We start from the raw sequence: 16,959 nt of genomic DNA, 5'->3' as shown, positions 1-16,959 counted from the left end.
ACGACCATGTATAGTAAGCCTTTTTTTTTTTGCCCCTAAAAAAACGACCATGTATAGTAAGCCGTTTTTATTTGATTAAAAAAAATGACCATGTATAGTAAGGCGTTTTTTATTTTGTTAAAAAAAGACCATGTATAGTAAGGCGTTTTTTATTTGATTAAAAAAACGACCATGTATCGTAAGGCGTTGTTTTATTTGATTAAAAAAATGACCATGTATAGTAAGGCGTTTTTTATTTGATTAAAAAAACGACCATGTATAGTAAGGCGTTTTTTATTTGATTAAAAAAACGACCATGTATAGTAAGGCGTTTTTTTTTTTTTTGCCCCTTAAAAAACGACCATGTATAGTAAGGAGTTTTTTATTTGATTAAAAAAACGACCATGTATAGTAAGGCTTTTTTTTGCCCCTAAAAAAACGACCATGTATAGTAAGGCTTTTTTTTGCCCCTAAAAAAACGACCATGTATAGTAAGGCATTTTTTTATTTGATTGAAAAAACGACCATGTATAGTAAGGCGTTTTTTATTTTGTTAAAAAAAACGACCATGTATAGTAAGGCGTTGTTTTATTTGATTAAAAAAATGACCATGTATAGTAAGGCGTTTTTTATTTGATTAAAAAAACGACCATGTATAGTAAGGCGTTTATTTATTTTTTGCCCCTAAAAAAAGGACCATGTATAGTAAGGCTTTTTTTTGCCCCTAAAAAAACGACCATGTATAGTAAGGCGTTTTTTTTGCCCCTAAAAAAACAACCATGTATAGTAAGGCGTTTTTTATTTGATTAAAAAAACGACCATGTATAGTAAGGCTTTTTTTTGCCCCTAAAAAAACGACCATGTATAGTAAGGCTTTTTTTTGCCCCTAAAAAAACGACCATGTATAGTAAGGCGTTTTTTATTTGATTAAAAAAACGACCATGTATAGTAAGGCGTTTTTTATTTTGTTAAAAAAAAAACGACCATGTATTGTAAGGCGTTTTTTTTTTGCCCCTAAAAAAACGACCATGGAAAGTAAGGCGTTTTTTATTTGATTAAAAAAACGACCATGTATCGTAAGGCGTTTTTTTTTTTTTTTTTAAACGACCATGTATAGTAAGGCGTTTTTTATTTGATTAAAAAAACGACCATGTATAGTAAGGCGTTTTTTATTTTGTAAAAAAAACGACCATGTATAGTATGGCGTTTTTTATTCGATTAAAAAAACGTCCATGTATAGTAAGGCGTTTTTTATTTGATTAAAAAAACGACCATGTATAGTAAGGCGTTTTTTATTTTGTTAAAAAAAAAGACCATGAATAGTAAGGCGTTTTTTATTTGATTAAACTAAACGACCATGTATAGTAAGGCGTTTTTTATTTGATTAAAAAAACGACCATGTATAGTAAGGCGTTGTTTTATTTGATTAAAAAAATGACCATGTATAGTAAGGCGTTTTTTATTTGATTAAAAAAACGACCATGTATAGTAAGGCTTTTTTTTGCCCCTAAAAAAACGACCATGTATAGTAAGGCGTTTATTTATTTTTTGCACCTAAAAAAACGACCATGTATAGTAAGGCGTTTTTTATTTGATTAAAAAAACGACCATGTATAGTAAGGCGTTTTTTATTTGATTAAAAAAACGACCATGTATAGTAAGGCTTTTTTTTGCCCCTAAAAAAACGACCATGTATAGTAAGGCTTTTTTTTGCCCCTAAAAAAACGACCATGTATAGTAAGGCGTTTTTTATTTGATTAAAAAAACAACCATGTATAGTAAGGCGTTTTTTATTTTGTTAAAAAAAAACGACCATGTATTGTAAGGCGTTTTTTTTTTTGCTCCTAAAAAAACGACCATGTATAGTAAGGCGTTTTTAATTTGATTAAAAAAACGACCATGTATATTAAGGCGTTTTTTATTTGATTAAAAAAATGACCATGTATAGTAAGGCGTTTTTTATTTGATTAAAAAAACGACCATGTATAGTAAGGCGTTTTTTATTTGATTAAAAAAACGACCATGTATAGTAAGGCTTTTTTTTGCCCCTAAAAAAACGACCATGTATAGTAAGGCGTTTTTTATTTGATTAAAAAAACGACCATGTATAGTAAGGCGTTTATTTATTTTTTGCCCCTAAAAAAACGACCATGTATAGTAAGGCTTTTTTTTTGCCCCTAAAAAAACGACCATGTATAGTAAGGCGTTTTTTATTCGATTAAAAAAACGACCATGTATAGTAAGGCGTTTTTTATTTGATTAAAAAAACGACCATGTATAGTAAGGCGTTTTTTATTTGATTAAAAAAACGACCATGTATAGTAAGGCTTTTTTTATTTTTTGCCCCTAAAAAAACGACCATGTATAGTAAGGCTTTTTTTTTGCCCCTAAAAAAACGACCATGTATAGTAAGGCGTTTTTTATTCGATTAAAAAAACGACCATGTATAGTAAGGCGTTTTTTATTTGATTAAAAAAATGACCATGTATAGTAAGGCTTTTTTTTGCCCCTAAAAAAACGACCATGTATAGTAAGGCGTTTTTTATTTGATTAAAAAAACGACCATGTATAGTAAGGCGTTTATTTATTTTTTGCCCCTAAAAAAACGACCATGTATAGTAAGGCTTTTTTTATTTGATTAAAAAAACGACCATGTATAGTAAGGCTTTTTTTTGCCCCTAAAAAAACGACCATGTATAGTAAGGCGTTTTTTATTTGATTAAAAAACGACCATGTATAGTAAGGCGTTTATTTATTTTTTGCCCCTAAAAAAACGACCATGTATAGTAAGGCTTTTTTTTTGCCCCTAAAAAAACGACCATGTATAGTAAGGCGTTTTTTATTCGATTAAAAAAACGACCATGTATAGTAAGGCGTTTTTTATTTGATTAAAAAAACGACCATGTATAGTAAGGCGTTTTTTATTTGATTAAAAAAACGACCATGTATAGTAAGGCGTTTATTTATTTTTTGCCCCTAAAAAAACGACCATGTATAGTAAGGCTTTTTTTTTGCCCCTAAAAAAACGACCATGTATAGTAAGGCGTTTTTTATTCGATTAAAAAAACGACCATGTATAGTAAGGCGATTTTTATTTGATTAAAAAAATGACCATGTATAGTAAGGCTTTTTTTTGCCCCTAAAAAAACGACCATGTATAGTAAGGCGTTTTTTATTTGATTAAAAAAACGACCATGTATAGTAAGGCGTTTTTTTTGCACCTAAAAAAACGACCATGTATAGTAAGGCGTTTTTTATTTTGTAAAAAAAACGACCATGTATAGTATGGCGTTTTTTATTCGATTAAAAAAACGTCCATGTATAGTAAGGCGTTTTTTATTTGATTAAAAAAACGACCATGTATAGTAAGGCGTTTTTTATTTTGTAAAAAAAACGACCATGTATAGTAAGGCGTTTTTTAGTTGATTAAAAAACGACCATGTATAGTAAGGCGTTTTTTATTTGATTAAAAAAACGACCATGTATAATAAGGCGTTTTTTATTTTGTAAAAAAAACGACCATGTATAGTAAGGCGTTTTTTATTTTGTTAAAAAAACGACCATGTATCGTAAGGCGTTGTTTTATTTGATTAAAAAAATGACCATGTATAGTAAGGCGTTTTTTATTTGATTAAAAAAACGACCATGTATAGTAAGGCGTTTTTTATTTGATTAAAAATTGACCATGTATAGTAAGGCGTTTTTTTTTTTTTTGCCCCTTAAAAAACGACCATGTATAGTAAGGAGTTTTTTATTTGATTAAAAAAACGACCATGTATAGTAAGGCGTTTATTTATTTTTTGCCCCTAAAAAAAGACCATGTATAGTAAGGCTTTTTTTTGCCCCTAAAAAAACGACCATGTATAGTAAGGCTTTTTTTTGCCCCTAAAAAAACGACCATGTATAGTAAGGCGTTTTTTATTCGATTAAAAAAACGACCATGTATAGTAAGGCGTTTTTTATTTGATTAAAAAAACGACCATGTATAGTAAGGCTTTTTTTTGCCCCTAAAAAAACGACCATGTATAGTAAGGCTTTTTTTTGCCCCTAAAAAAACGACCATGTATAGTAAGGCATTTTTTTATTTGATTGAAAAAACGACCATGTATAGTAAGGCGTTTTTTATTTTGTTAAAAAAAACGACCATGTATAGTAAGGCGCTTTTTATTTTGTTAAAAAAAAAACGACCATGTATTGTAAGGCGTTGTTTTATTTGATTAAAAAAATGACCATGTATAGTAAGGCGTTTTTTATTTGATTAAAAAAACGACCATGTATAGTAAGGCGTTTATTTATTTTTTGCCCCTAAAAAAAGTACCATGTATAGTAAGGCTTTTTTTTGCCCCTAAAAAAACGACCATGTATAGTAAGGCGTTTTTTTTGCCCCTAAAAAAACAACCATGTATAGTAAGGCGTTTTTTATTTGATTAAAAAAACGACCATGTATAGTAAGGCTTTTTTTTGCCCCTAAAAAAACGACCATGTATAGTAAGGCTTTTTTTTGCCCCTAAAAAAACGACCATGTATAGTAAGGCGTTTTTTATTTGATTAAAAAAAACAACCATGTATAGTAAGGCGTTTTTTATTTGATTAAAAAAACGACCATGTATCGTCAGGCGTTGTTTTATTTGATTAAAAAAACGACCATGTATAGTAAGGCGTTTTTTATTTGATTAAACTAAACGACCATGTATAGTAAGGCGTTTTTTATTTGATTAAAAAAACGACCATGTATCGTAAGGCGTTGTTTTATTTGATTAAAAAAATGACCATGTATAGTAAGGCGTTTTTTATTTGATTAAAAAAACGACCATGTATAGTAAGGCTTTTTTTTGTCCCTAAAAAAACGACCATGTATAGTGAGGCGTTTATTTATTTTTTGCACCTAAAAAAACGACCATGTATAGTAAGGCGTTTTTTATTTGATTAAAAAAACGACCATGTATAGTAAGGCGTTTTTTATTTGATTAAAAAAAACGACCATGTATAGTAAGGCTTTTTTTTGCCCCTAAAAAAACGACCATGTATAGTAAGGCTTTTTTTTGCCCCTAAAAAAACGACCATGTATAGTAAGGCGTTTTTTATTTGATTAAAAAAACAACCATGTATAGTAAGGCGTTTTTTATTTTGTTAAAAAAAAACGACCATGTATTGTAAGGCGTTTTTTTTTTTGCTCCTAAAAAAACGACCATGTATAGTAAGGCGTTTTTAATTTGATTAAAAAAACGACCATGTATATTAAGGCGTTTTTTATTTGATTAAAAAAATGACCATGTATAGTAAGGCGTTTTTTATTTGATTAAAAAAACGACCATGTATAGTAAGGCGTTTTTTATTTGATTAAAAAAACGACCATGTATAGTAAGGCGTTTTTTATTTGATTAAAAAAACGACCATGTATAGTAAGGCGTTTATTTATTTTTTGCCCCTAAAAAAACGACCATGTATAGTAAGGCTTTTTTTTTGCCCCTAAAAAAACGACCATGTATAGTAAGGCGTTTTTTATTCGATTAAAAAAACGACCATGTATAGTAAGGCATTTTTTATTTGATTAAAAAAACGACCATGTATAGTAAGGCGTTTTTTATTTGATTAAAAAAACGACCATGTATAGTAAGGCGTTTTTTATTTGATTAAAAAAACGACCATGTATAGTAAGGCTTTTTTTATTTGATTAAAAAAACGACCATGTATAGTAAGGCGTTTATTTATTTTTTGCCCCTAAAAAAACGACCATGTATAGTAAGGCTTTTTTTTTGCCCCTAAAAAAACGACCATGTATAGTAAGGCGTTTTTTATTCGATTAAAAAAACGACCATGTATAGTAAGGCGTTTTTTATTTGATTAAAAAAATGACCATGTATAGTAAGGCTTTTTTTTGCCCCTAAAAAAACGACCATGTATAGTAAGGCGTTTTTTATTTGATTAAAAAAACGACCATGTATAGTAAGGCGTTTATTTATTTTTTGCCCCTAAAAAAACGACCATGTATAGTAAGGCTTTTTTTATTTGATTAAAAAAACGACCATGTATAGTAAGGCGTTTTTTATTTGATTAAAAAAACGACCATGTATAGTAAGGCGTTTATTTATTTTTTGCCCCTAAAAAAACGACCATGTATAGTAAGGCTTTTTTTTTGCCCCTAAAAAAACGACCATGTATAGTAAGGCGTTTTTTATTCGATTAAAAAAACGACCATGTATAGTAAGGCGTTTTTTTTGCACCTAAAAAAACGACCATGTATAGTAAGGCGTTTTTTATTTTGTAAAAAAAACGACCATGTATAGTATGGCGTTTTTTATTCGATTAAAAAAACGTCCATGTATAGTAAGGCGTTTTTTATTTGATTAAAAAAACGACCATGTATAGTAAGGCGTTTTTTATTTTGTAAAAAAAACGACCATGTATAGTAAGGCGTTTTTTAGTTGATTAAAAAACGACCATGTATAGTAAGGCGTTTTTTATTTGATTAAAAAAACGACCATGTATAATAAGGCGTTTTTTATTTTGTAAAAAAAACGACCATGTATAGTAAGGCGTTTTTTATTTTGTTAAAAAAACGACCATGTATAGTATGGCGTTTTTTATTTGATTAAAAAAACGACCATGTATAGTAAGGCGTTTTTTTTTGCCCCTAAAAAAACGACCATGTATAGTAAGGCGTATTTTATTTGATTAAAAAAACGACCATGTATAGTAAGGCGTTTTTTATTTGATTAAAAAAACGACCATGTATAGTAAGGCGTTTTTTTTTTTTTGCCCCTTAAAAAACGACCATGTATAGTAAGGCGTTTTTTATTTTATTAAAAAAAACGACCATGTAAAGTAAGGCGTTTATTTATTTTTTGCCCCTTAAAAAACGACCATGTATAGTAAGGCTTTTTTTTGCCCCTAAAAAAACGACCATGTATAGTAAGGCGTTTATTTGATTAAAAAAACGACCATGTATTGTAAGGCGTGTTTTTTTTTTGCTCCTAAAAAAACGACCATGTATAGTAAGGCGTTTTTTATTTGATTAAAAAAAAAACCATGTATAGTAAGGCGTTTTTTTTTTTTTTTTTAAAACGACCATGTATAGTAAGGCGTTTTTTTTGCCCCTAAAAAAACGACCATGTATAGTAAGGCGTTTTTTATTTTGTTAAAAAAAACGACCATGTATAGTAAGGCGTATTTTTTGCCCCTAAAAAAACGACCATGTATAGTAAGGCGTTTTTTATTCGATTAAAAAAACGCCCATGTATAGTAAGGCGTTTTTTTTGCCCCTAAAAAAACGACCATGTATAGTAAGGCGTTTTTTATTTGATTAAAAAAACGACCATGTATAGTAAGGCGTTTTTTATTTTGTTAAAAAAACGACCATGTATAGTAAGGCGTTTTTTTTTGCCCCTAAAAAAACGACCATGTTGTAAGCCGTTTTTTATTTGATTAAAAAAACGACCATGTATAGTAATGCGTTTTTTATTTGATTAAAAAAACCACCATGTATAGTAAGGCGTTTTTTATTTTGTTAAAAAAAAACGACCATGTATAGTATGGCGTTTTTTTATTTTGTTAAAAAAAAACGACCATGTATGGCAAGGCGTTTTTTTTGCCCCTAAAAAAAGGACCATGTATAGGACCATGTATAGTAAGGCGTTTTTTATTTTGTTAAAAAAACGACCATGTATAGTAAGGCGTTTTTTTTTTTGCCCCTAAAAAAACGACCATGTATAGTAAGGCGTTTTTTTTTTTTGCCCCTAAAAAAAGGACCATGGAAAGTAAGGCATTTATTTTGTTAAAAAAAAAAACGACCATGTTTAGTAAGGCGTTTTTTATTTTGTTAAAAAAACGACCATGTTTAGTAAGGCGTTTTTTTTTTGCCCCTAAAAAAACAACCATGTATCGTAAGGCATTTTTTATTTGATTAAAAAAACATTAAAAAATGTATGGTAAGGCATTTTTTATTTTGTTAAAAAAAAAAAAACACCATGTATGTAGTAAGGCGTTTTTCTGTTTTTTTAAGTACCATGTATAGTACAGCGTTTTTTTTTTGTTTTTTTAACGACCATGTATATAGTAAGGGTGTTTTTTTTGTTTTTTTTTAACGACCATGTATGGTAAGGGTGTTTTTTTTGTTTTTTTTAACGACCATGTATAGTAAGGGTGTTTTTTTTTTTTTTAACGACCATGTATAGTAAGGCGTTTAATATATTTCAAGTGAAACAGTCAAACATCAGTTCACAATTTTAATTCAAGTCACATCTGGAAGATACAAAACTGAAAAACAAATCTTTCCAAGTCAGTCCAGAGAATAAACAAAAAAATAAAAAATACACAATTGTGCAGATCGAAAAACAAAAATACACGTCAAACAATATTTCAGAATAAATTATTTAAATAAATTATTCAAATGTTGCCTTGACAACTCAGAACAAAATCCCCATCATGCAGTCAGTGTTGGTCAGTGCACACCCAGTGAGTCAGACAGAGTGAAGAAACAAGGCGTTTCTGTCCTGTGAAATATACTTATCCATTTGTTTTTTTTGTTTGTTTTTTAAACCTATGTTTATGGGATGAAAGTGAATGCAGGCATCCCAAAAAAATAAAATGGAAATGTTTTTCACAGGACAGTGACAAAGTCAACAAAGACATACTCTCCCTGTGTAGTTTGTGCTTTCCTCGCAAAGAGCCGTAGCATCTGCACCTTTGGTTCGGAATGCTACTACAAAACAAAAACAAAAAAGGCGTATTAACATCAACCACGTAACGATGTACTTATTTGACACTTGCCTCAATTGCCAAGAAGCTGTTCATCTTAAAGTCTTCATTTGACAGGTGGACTCGTTCCTCTTCCTCCTCTCAGCAATCGCGGAGTCCTACGGCAATCAAAATTGGAGTTGTTTGCATTATTAGTTACAAATTAGAGTTGCGTGCCACTTGATGCATTTGCCATGCGTTTTGTTACCTTTGTCCAGTCTTTCCTTTGATACGGCTCCTCTTTCATCCTGATCAACAAGCACATGAATGCATTTTGACTTTTGGGATTGTCACTTGGATTTTGACTTGCACATTTGGACTTACGAGGCTGTTCTGGTTCTGCAAGGTGCCTCCTGTCCCAAACAAACAAACGTCTCCTCCTCCTCCTCCACCCTGCAAAAGAACACGCACAAAAAATAAAATAGTTACTACCAAATTTCTTTGACGCGTGTGCGTGTGTATATCCTTCGCCAGTTGTGCCCTCCAGCCCCTCCGCCCTGTGCAAAACACTGGATCATCACTTGATTGTGTGATTATTACTCATCTGGTGGTCTTTGCGCCTCTTGGGCCATCCCACTCCAATCCCGCCAATTAACAGCCTGCAAATAACCAAAAAGGAAGGGAAGAAAGGAAAAAAAAAAAAAAAAAAAAAAAGAACAGAACAATATGATACATATGAGGAAAAATGACAGGATGATATCATATATGGGCATAGATCTTACTCCACCTGCACATCGGGCTCCATGCTGGTGACCTCCGCCCGTTGGAAGACCAACATTTGTGTGTGTCACTCCGGCGAATGTTGAGGACGGCGCGAGACTGCACTGACGCGAGCGCTGGACGAGTCATCAGCCGGCGAGTCGGACAACTCTGCTGTTCAGGCAAAAACTAAATCAGCATGACAGACCGACACTTGCGCATTTCATTGCCATGTGTTTACTTTACCTGACTTTTTTTTTTTTAACCCATCTTTGACTTGGCTCATTTCCCACCACGCAAAACTGCAAAAAGAAAAAACTGAGTTGTGTGCAGGTCACTTGATTTGTTTATGTACTCCTTCGCGTTGTCGAGTTCCTCTTGGTTCCAATCGTTTGAACAGGCGCCTCCACAACCTTGAAAACAGACAGTGCACACCCAGTGAGGCAGACCGTGAAGAAACAAGTCGTTGCTGTCCTGTGAGAAATACTTATCCATTTGTTTTTTTGTTTCCTCTTTACATATTTATTTATATCCTCTTGGGCCATCCCACTCCACTCCCACCAATTAACAACCTGCAAATAACCAAAAGAGAAGAAAGGGAAAATAATGGAACAATATGATACATATGAGAAAAATGACTGGCTGGGCATAGATCTTACTCCGCCTGCACCGGCTCCATGCTGGTGACCGCCGCCCGTTGGAAGACCAACATTTGTGTGTGTCACTCCGGCAAATGTCGAGGACGGCGCGAGACTGCGCTGACGCGAGCGCTGGACGAGTCATCAGCCGGCGAGTCGGACAACTCTGCTGTTCAGGCAAAAACAAAAATCAGCATGACAGACCGACACTTGTGCATTTCATTGCCATGTGTCGACTTTACCTGACTTTTTTTTTTTTTTTAACCCATCTTTGACCTGGCTCAATTTCCACCATACACAACTGCAAAAAGAAAAAAAAAACTGAGTTGTGTGCAGGTCACTTGATTTGTCGATGTACTCTTCGTGTTGTCTAGTTCCTCTTGGTTCCAACCGTTTGAACCGGCGCCTCAACAACCTTGAAACACAGAAAAACGTTTCATTTGTGTCGATCAATCCATCATCTGGAGCCTTCCTTCAAACCATGCCTACACTGGACACACCCGCTTCCAAATTGACAACCTCAAACAAAAAGACGGTCTGGATCCAGACAAGCCAAAAAACTGACCATTTCCAACATTCCTTCCCAAAGAGTACTCAAGTACACGCGCGCGCGTTTCCAACCATCAGCTTAAAACAAAACACCATCCACGTCTGCCCTCGTTACCATCAGACCTTTTCCAACCTTCAAAAACACCAACAACCACAACAACAACAACCACAACCCGAGCCAGACTCAAGCAAGGCAAACCACAAGGCTCACTACTCTGCCCCCTCCAGTTCACCATTTCCAGGCACCCCTCGGACAGATGATACTTATTTGTGTGCCGCTTGATTCTTTATTTGTGGAACTGCTCCTTTTCTTCACCTCAGCCACATCCACCTCACACCTGCACCAAAAAGAAAATATGTAATTTATGCCACTTGCGTATTAAATTTTGCATTTGTTACCAGTTTCCAGTCTTTCCATTCATTGGTGCATTTGGTGTTGAACTTGCTCTGGCTCGACTTGGCGTCTCCCATCCCAGGTGGCTTCTTCACACTGCAATGACAAAAACAAAAACCAGAGTGCTGCATTTTTCATTTCGGCGTCTGTCGGTTTTATCACCCTCATCTGGTGGATCTTTGTGCCTCTCTCCCGTCCCACTCCAACGCCACCTTGCAACAGAACCCACCAGAACAGATGGGGTACAGTACAATTAGTTTCAAAAACAAGAAAATGGTCTATTTTGTGCATTTATTACACTGCTGTGGATGGACGCGATGGATTCCGGCTCCTTCTGCAGCCTGCAAGAAACGAACGCATTTGCAAAAGCCAACATTTCCAAAATTCCCACAAGGTTGTCGGGTGACATCCCCTCACCTCAAGCACCCAAGCGGCCCGGGCAAGAAAAACCCTCCAAAGTCCACTTGGCGAAGAAAGCCGAGATGGAGGGACCAATCCCCTTCCAGGATGCAACAGATGCTGAGTGGGGAACATTCAACACAATGTGGTGTTATACAATGTTCACTACAACATGAGACTCCATTCAACGAGTTGAAGCCCTGCAGGTCGACTCCTGGGAGAAGCACTTTTCCCTCCACTCCTGCTCCTGTCAATCAATGCACATGGACGGTTAGTTCATGTACAATTGTGTGCTGCTCACTTCATTGTGTGCGTGGATCATTACCTTCGTCCGCTGGCTCCTGCAGGTGCCTCCGAACGGACCACAACATGCAGGAAGACAACACAGGGAAGAGATTGCACAATAACACGTTATGACCATTCACAGCCTGATGAAAGATTTATTTTTTTTTCAATTTATGGATGCAATAAATATTCAATTATTTCAATGTTTTAAAAAGTCAAAGTTTTGCATTACAAGTGACAATCAAAGTGAAGTATTTCAAGCCTGTTACAATTTTGATGATTATGGCAGAAAAAAAAAAAAAATCTAGTCTTTGCCAAAATTCGAACATCATGACCAAGTTCAAGTTCAGAGGCCTTGAAATGGTCTCAGTCTGGGTTAATTGGCTTCAGAATCATGTGCGAGACTGATGACTTGACAGTTGTGCAGAAAACCATCAACAGGAGAGAAAATAATTGCAAAAGCAGCTGGATGCTCAAAAAGTGCCGCATCAGAAGGACATGAACAGAGGAAGGAGAAAACGTGGCTGGAAAAGGTGCACAAGTGACGGCGATGGAGAGGATGTCAAGCAAGGAAGAATTAAAGATCTGCAGGAGTTTCCTAACGAGTGGACTATCAAGTCAACAGTCAAGGTTGTCTACCAGGAATTTTTTGTTGGTCACATGAAATTCTCATTTTGTCAAACACTGGATTTTGTATTTCTGACAATCATCCAAACGGAAACAAATAAAGGCTTGAAATATTTTACTTTATGTATTCTGAATAATAAAAAGATGAACTTTTTAAAACAAATTATTGAAATAAATGCCAATCCTTGTGAAATAATTATCTGGTACATGTTTGTGTTGACCTGACCTCGTGCCTCATCCACCGCACCAAAAAAAAAACATCTTCATTTTGTGCTGAAACACAGACATGCAAGACAAACATTTTAACATGAGCACTCACAAAAAACTGTCCATGCCTGCCCTCATTACAATTAGACCTTTCGAACAACAACAACGACAACACCACCACTCAACAAGGCAAACCACAAGAATCTCTACTCTGCCCCCTCCAGTTCACCATTTCCAGGCACCCCTCGGACAGATGATACTTATTTGTGTGCCGCTTGAGTCTTCATTTGTGGAACTGCTCCTTTTCTTCACCCCAGCCACATCCACCTCACACCTGCATCAAAAAGAAAATGTATGTCATTTATGCCACTTGCAGATTAAATTTTGCATTTGTTACCCGTTTCCAGTCTTTCCATTCATTGGTGCATTTGGTGTTGAACTTGCTCTGGCTCTACTTGGTGTCTCCCATCCCAAGTGGCTTCTTCACACTGCAATGACAAAAACAAACAAACCACAGAGTGCTGCATTTTTCATTTCGGTGTCTGTCGGTTTTATCACCCTCATCTGGTGGATCTTTGTGCCTCTCTCCCGTCCCACTCCAACGCCACCTTGCAACAGAACCCACAAGAACAGATGGGGTACAGTACAATTAGTTTCAAAAACAAGAAAATGGTCTATTTTGTGCATTTATTACACTGCTGCGGTTGGACGCGACGGATTCCGGCTCCTTCTGCAGCCTGCAAGAAACGAACGCATTTGCATAAGCCAACGTTTCCAAAATTGACAAAAAGGTTGTCGGGCGACATCCCCTCACCTCAAGCACCCAAGCGGTCCGGGCAAGAAAAACCCTCCAAAGTCCACTTGGCCAAGAAAGCCGAGATGGAGGGACCAATCCCCTTCCAGGATGCAACAGATGCTGAGTGGGGAACATTCAACACAATGTGGTGTTATACAATGTTCACTACAACATGAGACTCCATTCAACGAGTTGAAGCCCTGCAGGTCGACTCCTGGGAGAAGCACTTTTCCCTCCACTCCTGCTCCTGTCAATCAATGCACATGGACGGTTAGTTCATGTACAATTGTGTGCTGCTCACTTCATTGTGTGCGTGGATCATTACCTTCGTCCGCTGGCTCCTGCAGGTGCCTCCGAACGGACCACAACATGCAGGAAAACAACACAGGGAAGAGATTGCACAATAACACGTTATGACCATTCACAGCCTGATGAAAGATTTATTTTTTTTCAATGTATGGATGCAAGAAATATTCATTTATTTCAATAATGTTTTAAAAAGTCAAAGTTTTGCATTACAAGTGACAATCAAAGTGAAATATTTCAAGCCTGTTACAATTTTGATGATTATGGCAGAAAAAAAAAAATCTAGTCTTTGCCAAAATTAGAATATCATGACCAAGTCCAAGTTCAGAGGCCTTGAAATGGTCTCAGTCTGGGTTAGTCGACTTCAGAATCATGTGCAAGACTGATGACTTGACAGTTGCGCAGAAAGAAATTGTAAAAACAGCTGGACGCTCAAAAAGTGCCGCATCAGAAGGACATGAACAGAGGAAGGAGAAACCGTGGCTGGAAAAGGTGCACAAGTGACGGCGATGGAGAGGATGTCGAGCAACGAAGATTTGAAGATCTGCAGGAGTTTCCTAACGAGTGGACTATCAAGTCAACAGTCAAGGTTGTCTACCAGGAAATGTTTTTGTTGGTCACATGAAATTCTCATTTTGTCAAACACTGGATTTTGTATTTCTGACATAATCATCCAAACGGAAACAAAAGGCTTGAAATATTTCACTATGTATTCTGAATAATAAAAATGATTACATTTTTAAAACAAATTATTGCAATAAATGCCAATCCCTTGTATTCTAATTTTCTGGTACATGTTTGTGTTGACCTGACCTCGTATCTCATCCACCGTGCAAAATAAAAGCCATCTTCATTTTGTGCTGCAACACAAATATTTTTACACGAGCGCAAACCAAAAAAATGTCCTGTCCAATATTCAAGTCAAATACTCCACCTGAAGGGTTCAAAAGCTGCTGTCCATCATTTACACTCTCCGCAGACAGATTATACGCAGGTGAGCCTAATTGTGATTCTTGATGTGACGTGTGGAGTTGCTCTTTTCCTCGGCCCATCTTACTGAGCCCTACGACGAGACCACAGAAGTTCGACTTGTGCCAAGATGACTCTCGTCCAGTTGTTCCTGGTGCCTCTCGGACCGTCCCACAGCACAACCTGCAAGTCACCACAGGGAACTGAAGGAAAACAAACAAGCACAACAGTGTCAGTTTTCAGGATCAAAGTTCTTCATCTTACACTTGTTTATTGTGTTGGTGTTTGCGTACTCTTACCTGGCTATGAAGAGGGAAAGGGGAAAAAAAAAAAAAAAAAAAAATCATTAACCAGCCTGGTCCAGTTCCTCACCAAAATCTGGTGCCTCTGGAAGTCTGAAAAACAATAGGGGAGCAAAAACTGCACCAGCCCGCCTTTCAATTGCCAACCTCCCAAAAAAAAAGCTGCTCTGGATCCAGACAAGCCACAAGAACTACAAACCACCTCAAACAAGAACAAACTCCAACCATCAATCAGCTTTCCAAACCATTTCGACACCTGCCCTCATTTCAACGCAACTTCCCTAACGTCGCACACAATTGTCACCCATAACTAAAGTCAACCAAGGCACACCCCAGGACTCACACGACCCCCTCCTGTTCACATGATCCCCCGACATCAACTTTTGTGTGCCGCTTGATTCGGATTTGTTCCTTTTCCTCGTCACATTCGGCCCCTCTTCCATTCTGCAAAACACGCACGCACTGTTAATTGTGTGCATCTGGTAACTTCATTTGTACATGTCAGCTTCAGCCAATTCATCGTGACCTCTGTCCCACAGCAAGTGGGTTCATGGGGGGAAATATTCTACATCAAAAGACTCCCTCAAGAAATAAAGGGTTAAAAAAATAAAAATAAAAAAATACATTTTTGACAAAATACCCTCACAACACAATACATTCACAAGTTGCAAAAAAATAAAATCTAAATAAATATACAAATAAAAATACAGTATGGATAACGAACATGAATGAACATTAAGATGCAGGAAAAAGTACATTGCAATAGCTCAGATTTGCGAGAAAAACAAAATACAGAACTTTGGAACCACACAAACTTCCTAAGACCAGACAAGGAAACTACAAAAATCGAGTTACATAACACCACAAACAAAAAACAGAAGAAAAAAAAACAACAACCTAACAATTAGTTGAACAATTAAAACAAAAAAACCTTTACAGTTCAGTTCCCCAAGAACAATGTTACCAGGTGTGAGTCATATACAACAATTTAAAAACAAAAGAGCTGGCCAGCTTTAAAAACAAAACCAAAAACATTTGATTTAGCAGGAAAAACAAACAAAAAAACAAAGGAGACAACGTACTAAATAAAACAAACAAGTGAATTGTGACGTGTGTGTGCTCAAACCTCAAACGCTGCTGTTGCCCGTCACATGCCACTGAAAATCCTACAAGAAAATGTCACGGTGAGAAACTTGAACGCCAAAAATTTACTTGTGTGCTCACTTCCCTGACAAAAAACGCCACGCGTGCGGTCGCCATCTTGCCTACCTGTGTTCTGCAATCAGCACTTGATTGGGCTCACCTGTCTCCGCACTGCGGGTGAAAGTCCACCAATCAAAGTCAACCAAATTCTTTTGCTTGTTGCTCACTAGCACCACCTGGTGGCCTGTCCAAACCTAAGACATTTCAGGAAATAAATTCCGCCCGTTGCTGAACCTAACTCTTAATCCATAAATATTACGAAAGATAAATCCATTTTATTATGGAAACCTGATGTGCTCGGAAAAATAGGGCATATTGGGAATCACGGTGCACAAAACATAACAAACCCTCTACAAAAGCTTATTTGTGGCTCTAATTGAAAAATGTACTAAAGATTTGACTAATTTAAGTTTTCATTTCCTCCTAAAACTAAACCATATGCATTTTATTTTCATGGAAATTGTGACTTGCCCTGCCAAGATCAACACCCATACATAAAGTACAGTACGTATCATAATGTACCATATTTTTACTGCAACTTTAGCAAGACCTGCACAAACACAAACGCACATGCACGCACACACAAAATCATCATGTTATCTACTTATGATTGAAAGCTCTTAGACACACATGTGCCTAGACCAGTGATATAAGGTAAGTATATACATCACATCGTCATACAGTATGGCAGGAGTGTCCAAACTTTTTCATTTGAGGGCCACATACAGAAAATCAGAAGGACGCAAGGGCCACATAATGTTATAAAGAGAAATTATGTTTAGTCCTAAAAATTGTACAAATAATTTGTGCTTTTGCATATTTAGAAAAATACTACAGTATATAAACAAATGTATTTGTAATATGGCAGTA

General features: G+C 35.8%; 1 protein-coding gene across 22 annotated transcripts; it reads right to left on the bottom strand.

Annotated features, from left to right (window-relative positions):
- Positions 1-8,191: 8,191 nt before the first annotated feature.
- LOC144007918 (uncharacterized) lies at positions 8,192-16,152 on the bottom strand. Of its 22 annotated transcripts, XM_077507883.1 has the most exons (18): positions 14,550-14,887; positions 13,635-14,475; positions 13,328-13,556; positions 13,208-13,250; positions 13,072-13,121; positions 12,911-13,001; positions 11,720-12,847; positions 11,413-11,641; positions 11,296-11,336; positions 11,001-11,207; positions 10,295-10,939; positions 10,074-10,221; positions 9,661-9,986; positions 9,443-9,588; positions 9,040-9,314; positions 8,924-8,963; positions 8,749-8,834; positions 8,192-8,680 (listed from the first exon to the last, which is right to left on the bottom strand). In XM_077507883.1, the coding sequence occupies exons 7-10, from the start codon at positions 11,763-11,765 to the stop codon at positions 11,020-11,022; spliced, it is 504 nt and encodes a 167-aa protein (XP_077364009.1). In that variant the 5' UTR covers positions 11,766-12,847; positions 12,911-13,001; positions 13,072-13,121; positions 13,208-13,250; positions 13,328-13,556; positions 13,635-14,475; positions 14,550-14,887; the 3' UTR covers positions 8,192-8,680; positions 8,749-8,834; positions 8,924-8,963; positions 9,040-9,314; positions 9,443-9,588; positions 9,661-9,986; positions 10,074-10,221; positions 10,295-10,939; positions 11,001-11,019. The 22 variants fall into 22 exon arrangements, with proteins under 22 accessions (XP_077364009.1, XP_077364011.1, XP_077364008.1 ...); XM_077507885.1 differs by having other exon boundaries at positions 9,040-9,108; positions 9,256-9,314; positions 12,911-13,250; XM_077507882.1 differs by having other exon boundaries at positions 13,072-13,250.
- Positions 16,153-16,959: the final 807 nt, after the last annotated feature.

The sequence above is a fragment of the Festucalex cinctus genome, chromosome 19 (assembly GCF_051991245.1).
Source record: "Festucalex cinctus isolate MCC-2025b chromosome 19, RoL_Fcin_1.0, whole genome shotgun sequence".
In the NCBI taxonomy this organism is placed as follows: Eukaryota; Metazoa; Chordata; class Actinopteri; order Syngnathiformes; family Syngnathidae; genus Festucalex; species Festucalex cinctus.
This window is presented reverse-complemented; position numbering and strand designations above follow the sequence as displayed.

Bases quoted from the DNA above. Each gene is read 5' to 3' on its own strand.
- LOC144007918 (XM_077507877.1), bottom strand. From the start codon at position 11,765: ATGTTGTGGTCCGTTCGGAGGCACCTGCAGGAGCCAGCGGACGAAG. The intron at 11,642-11,719 runs GTAATGATCCAC...ATTGATTGACAG, and splicing joins GCAGGAGCCAGCGGACGAAG to GAGCAGGAGTGGAGGGAAAA. The intron at 11,337-11,412 runs GTGAGGGGATGT...CGTTTCTTGCAG, and splicing joins GGGCCGCTTGGGTGCTTGAG to GCTGCAGAAGGAGCCGGAAT.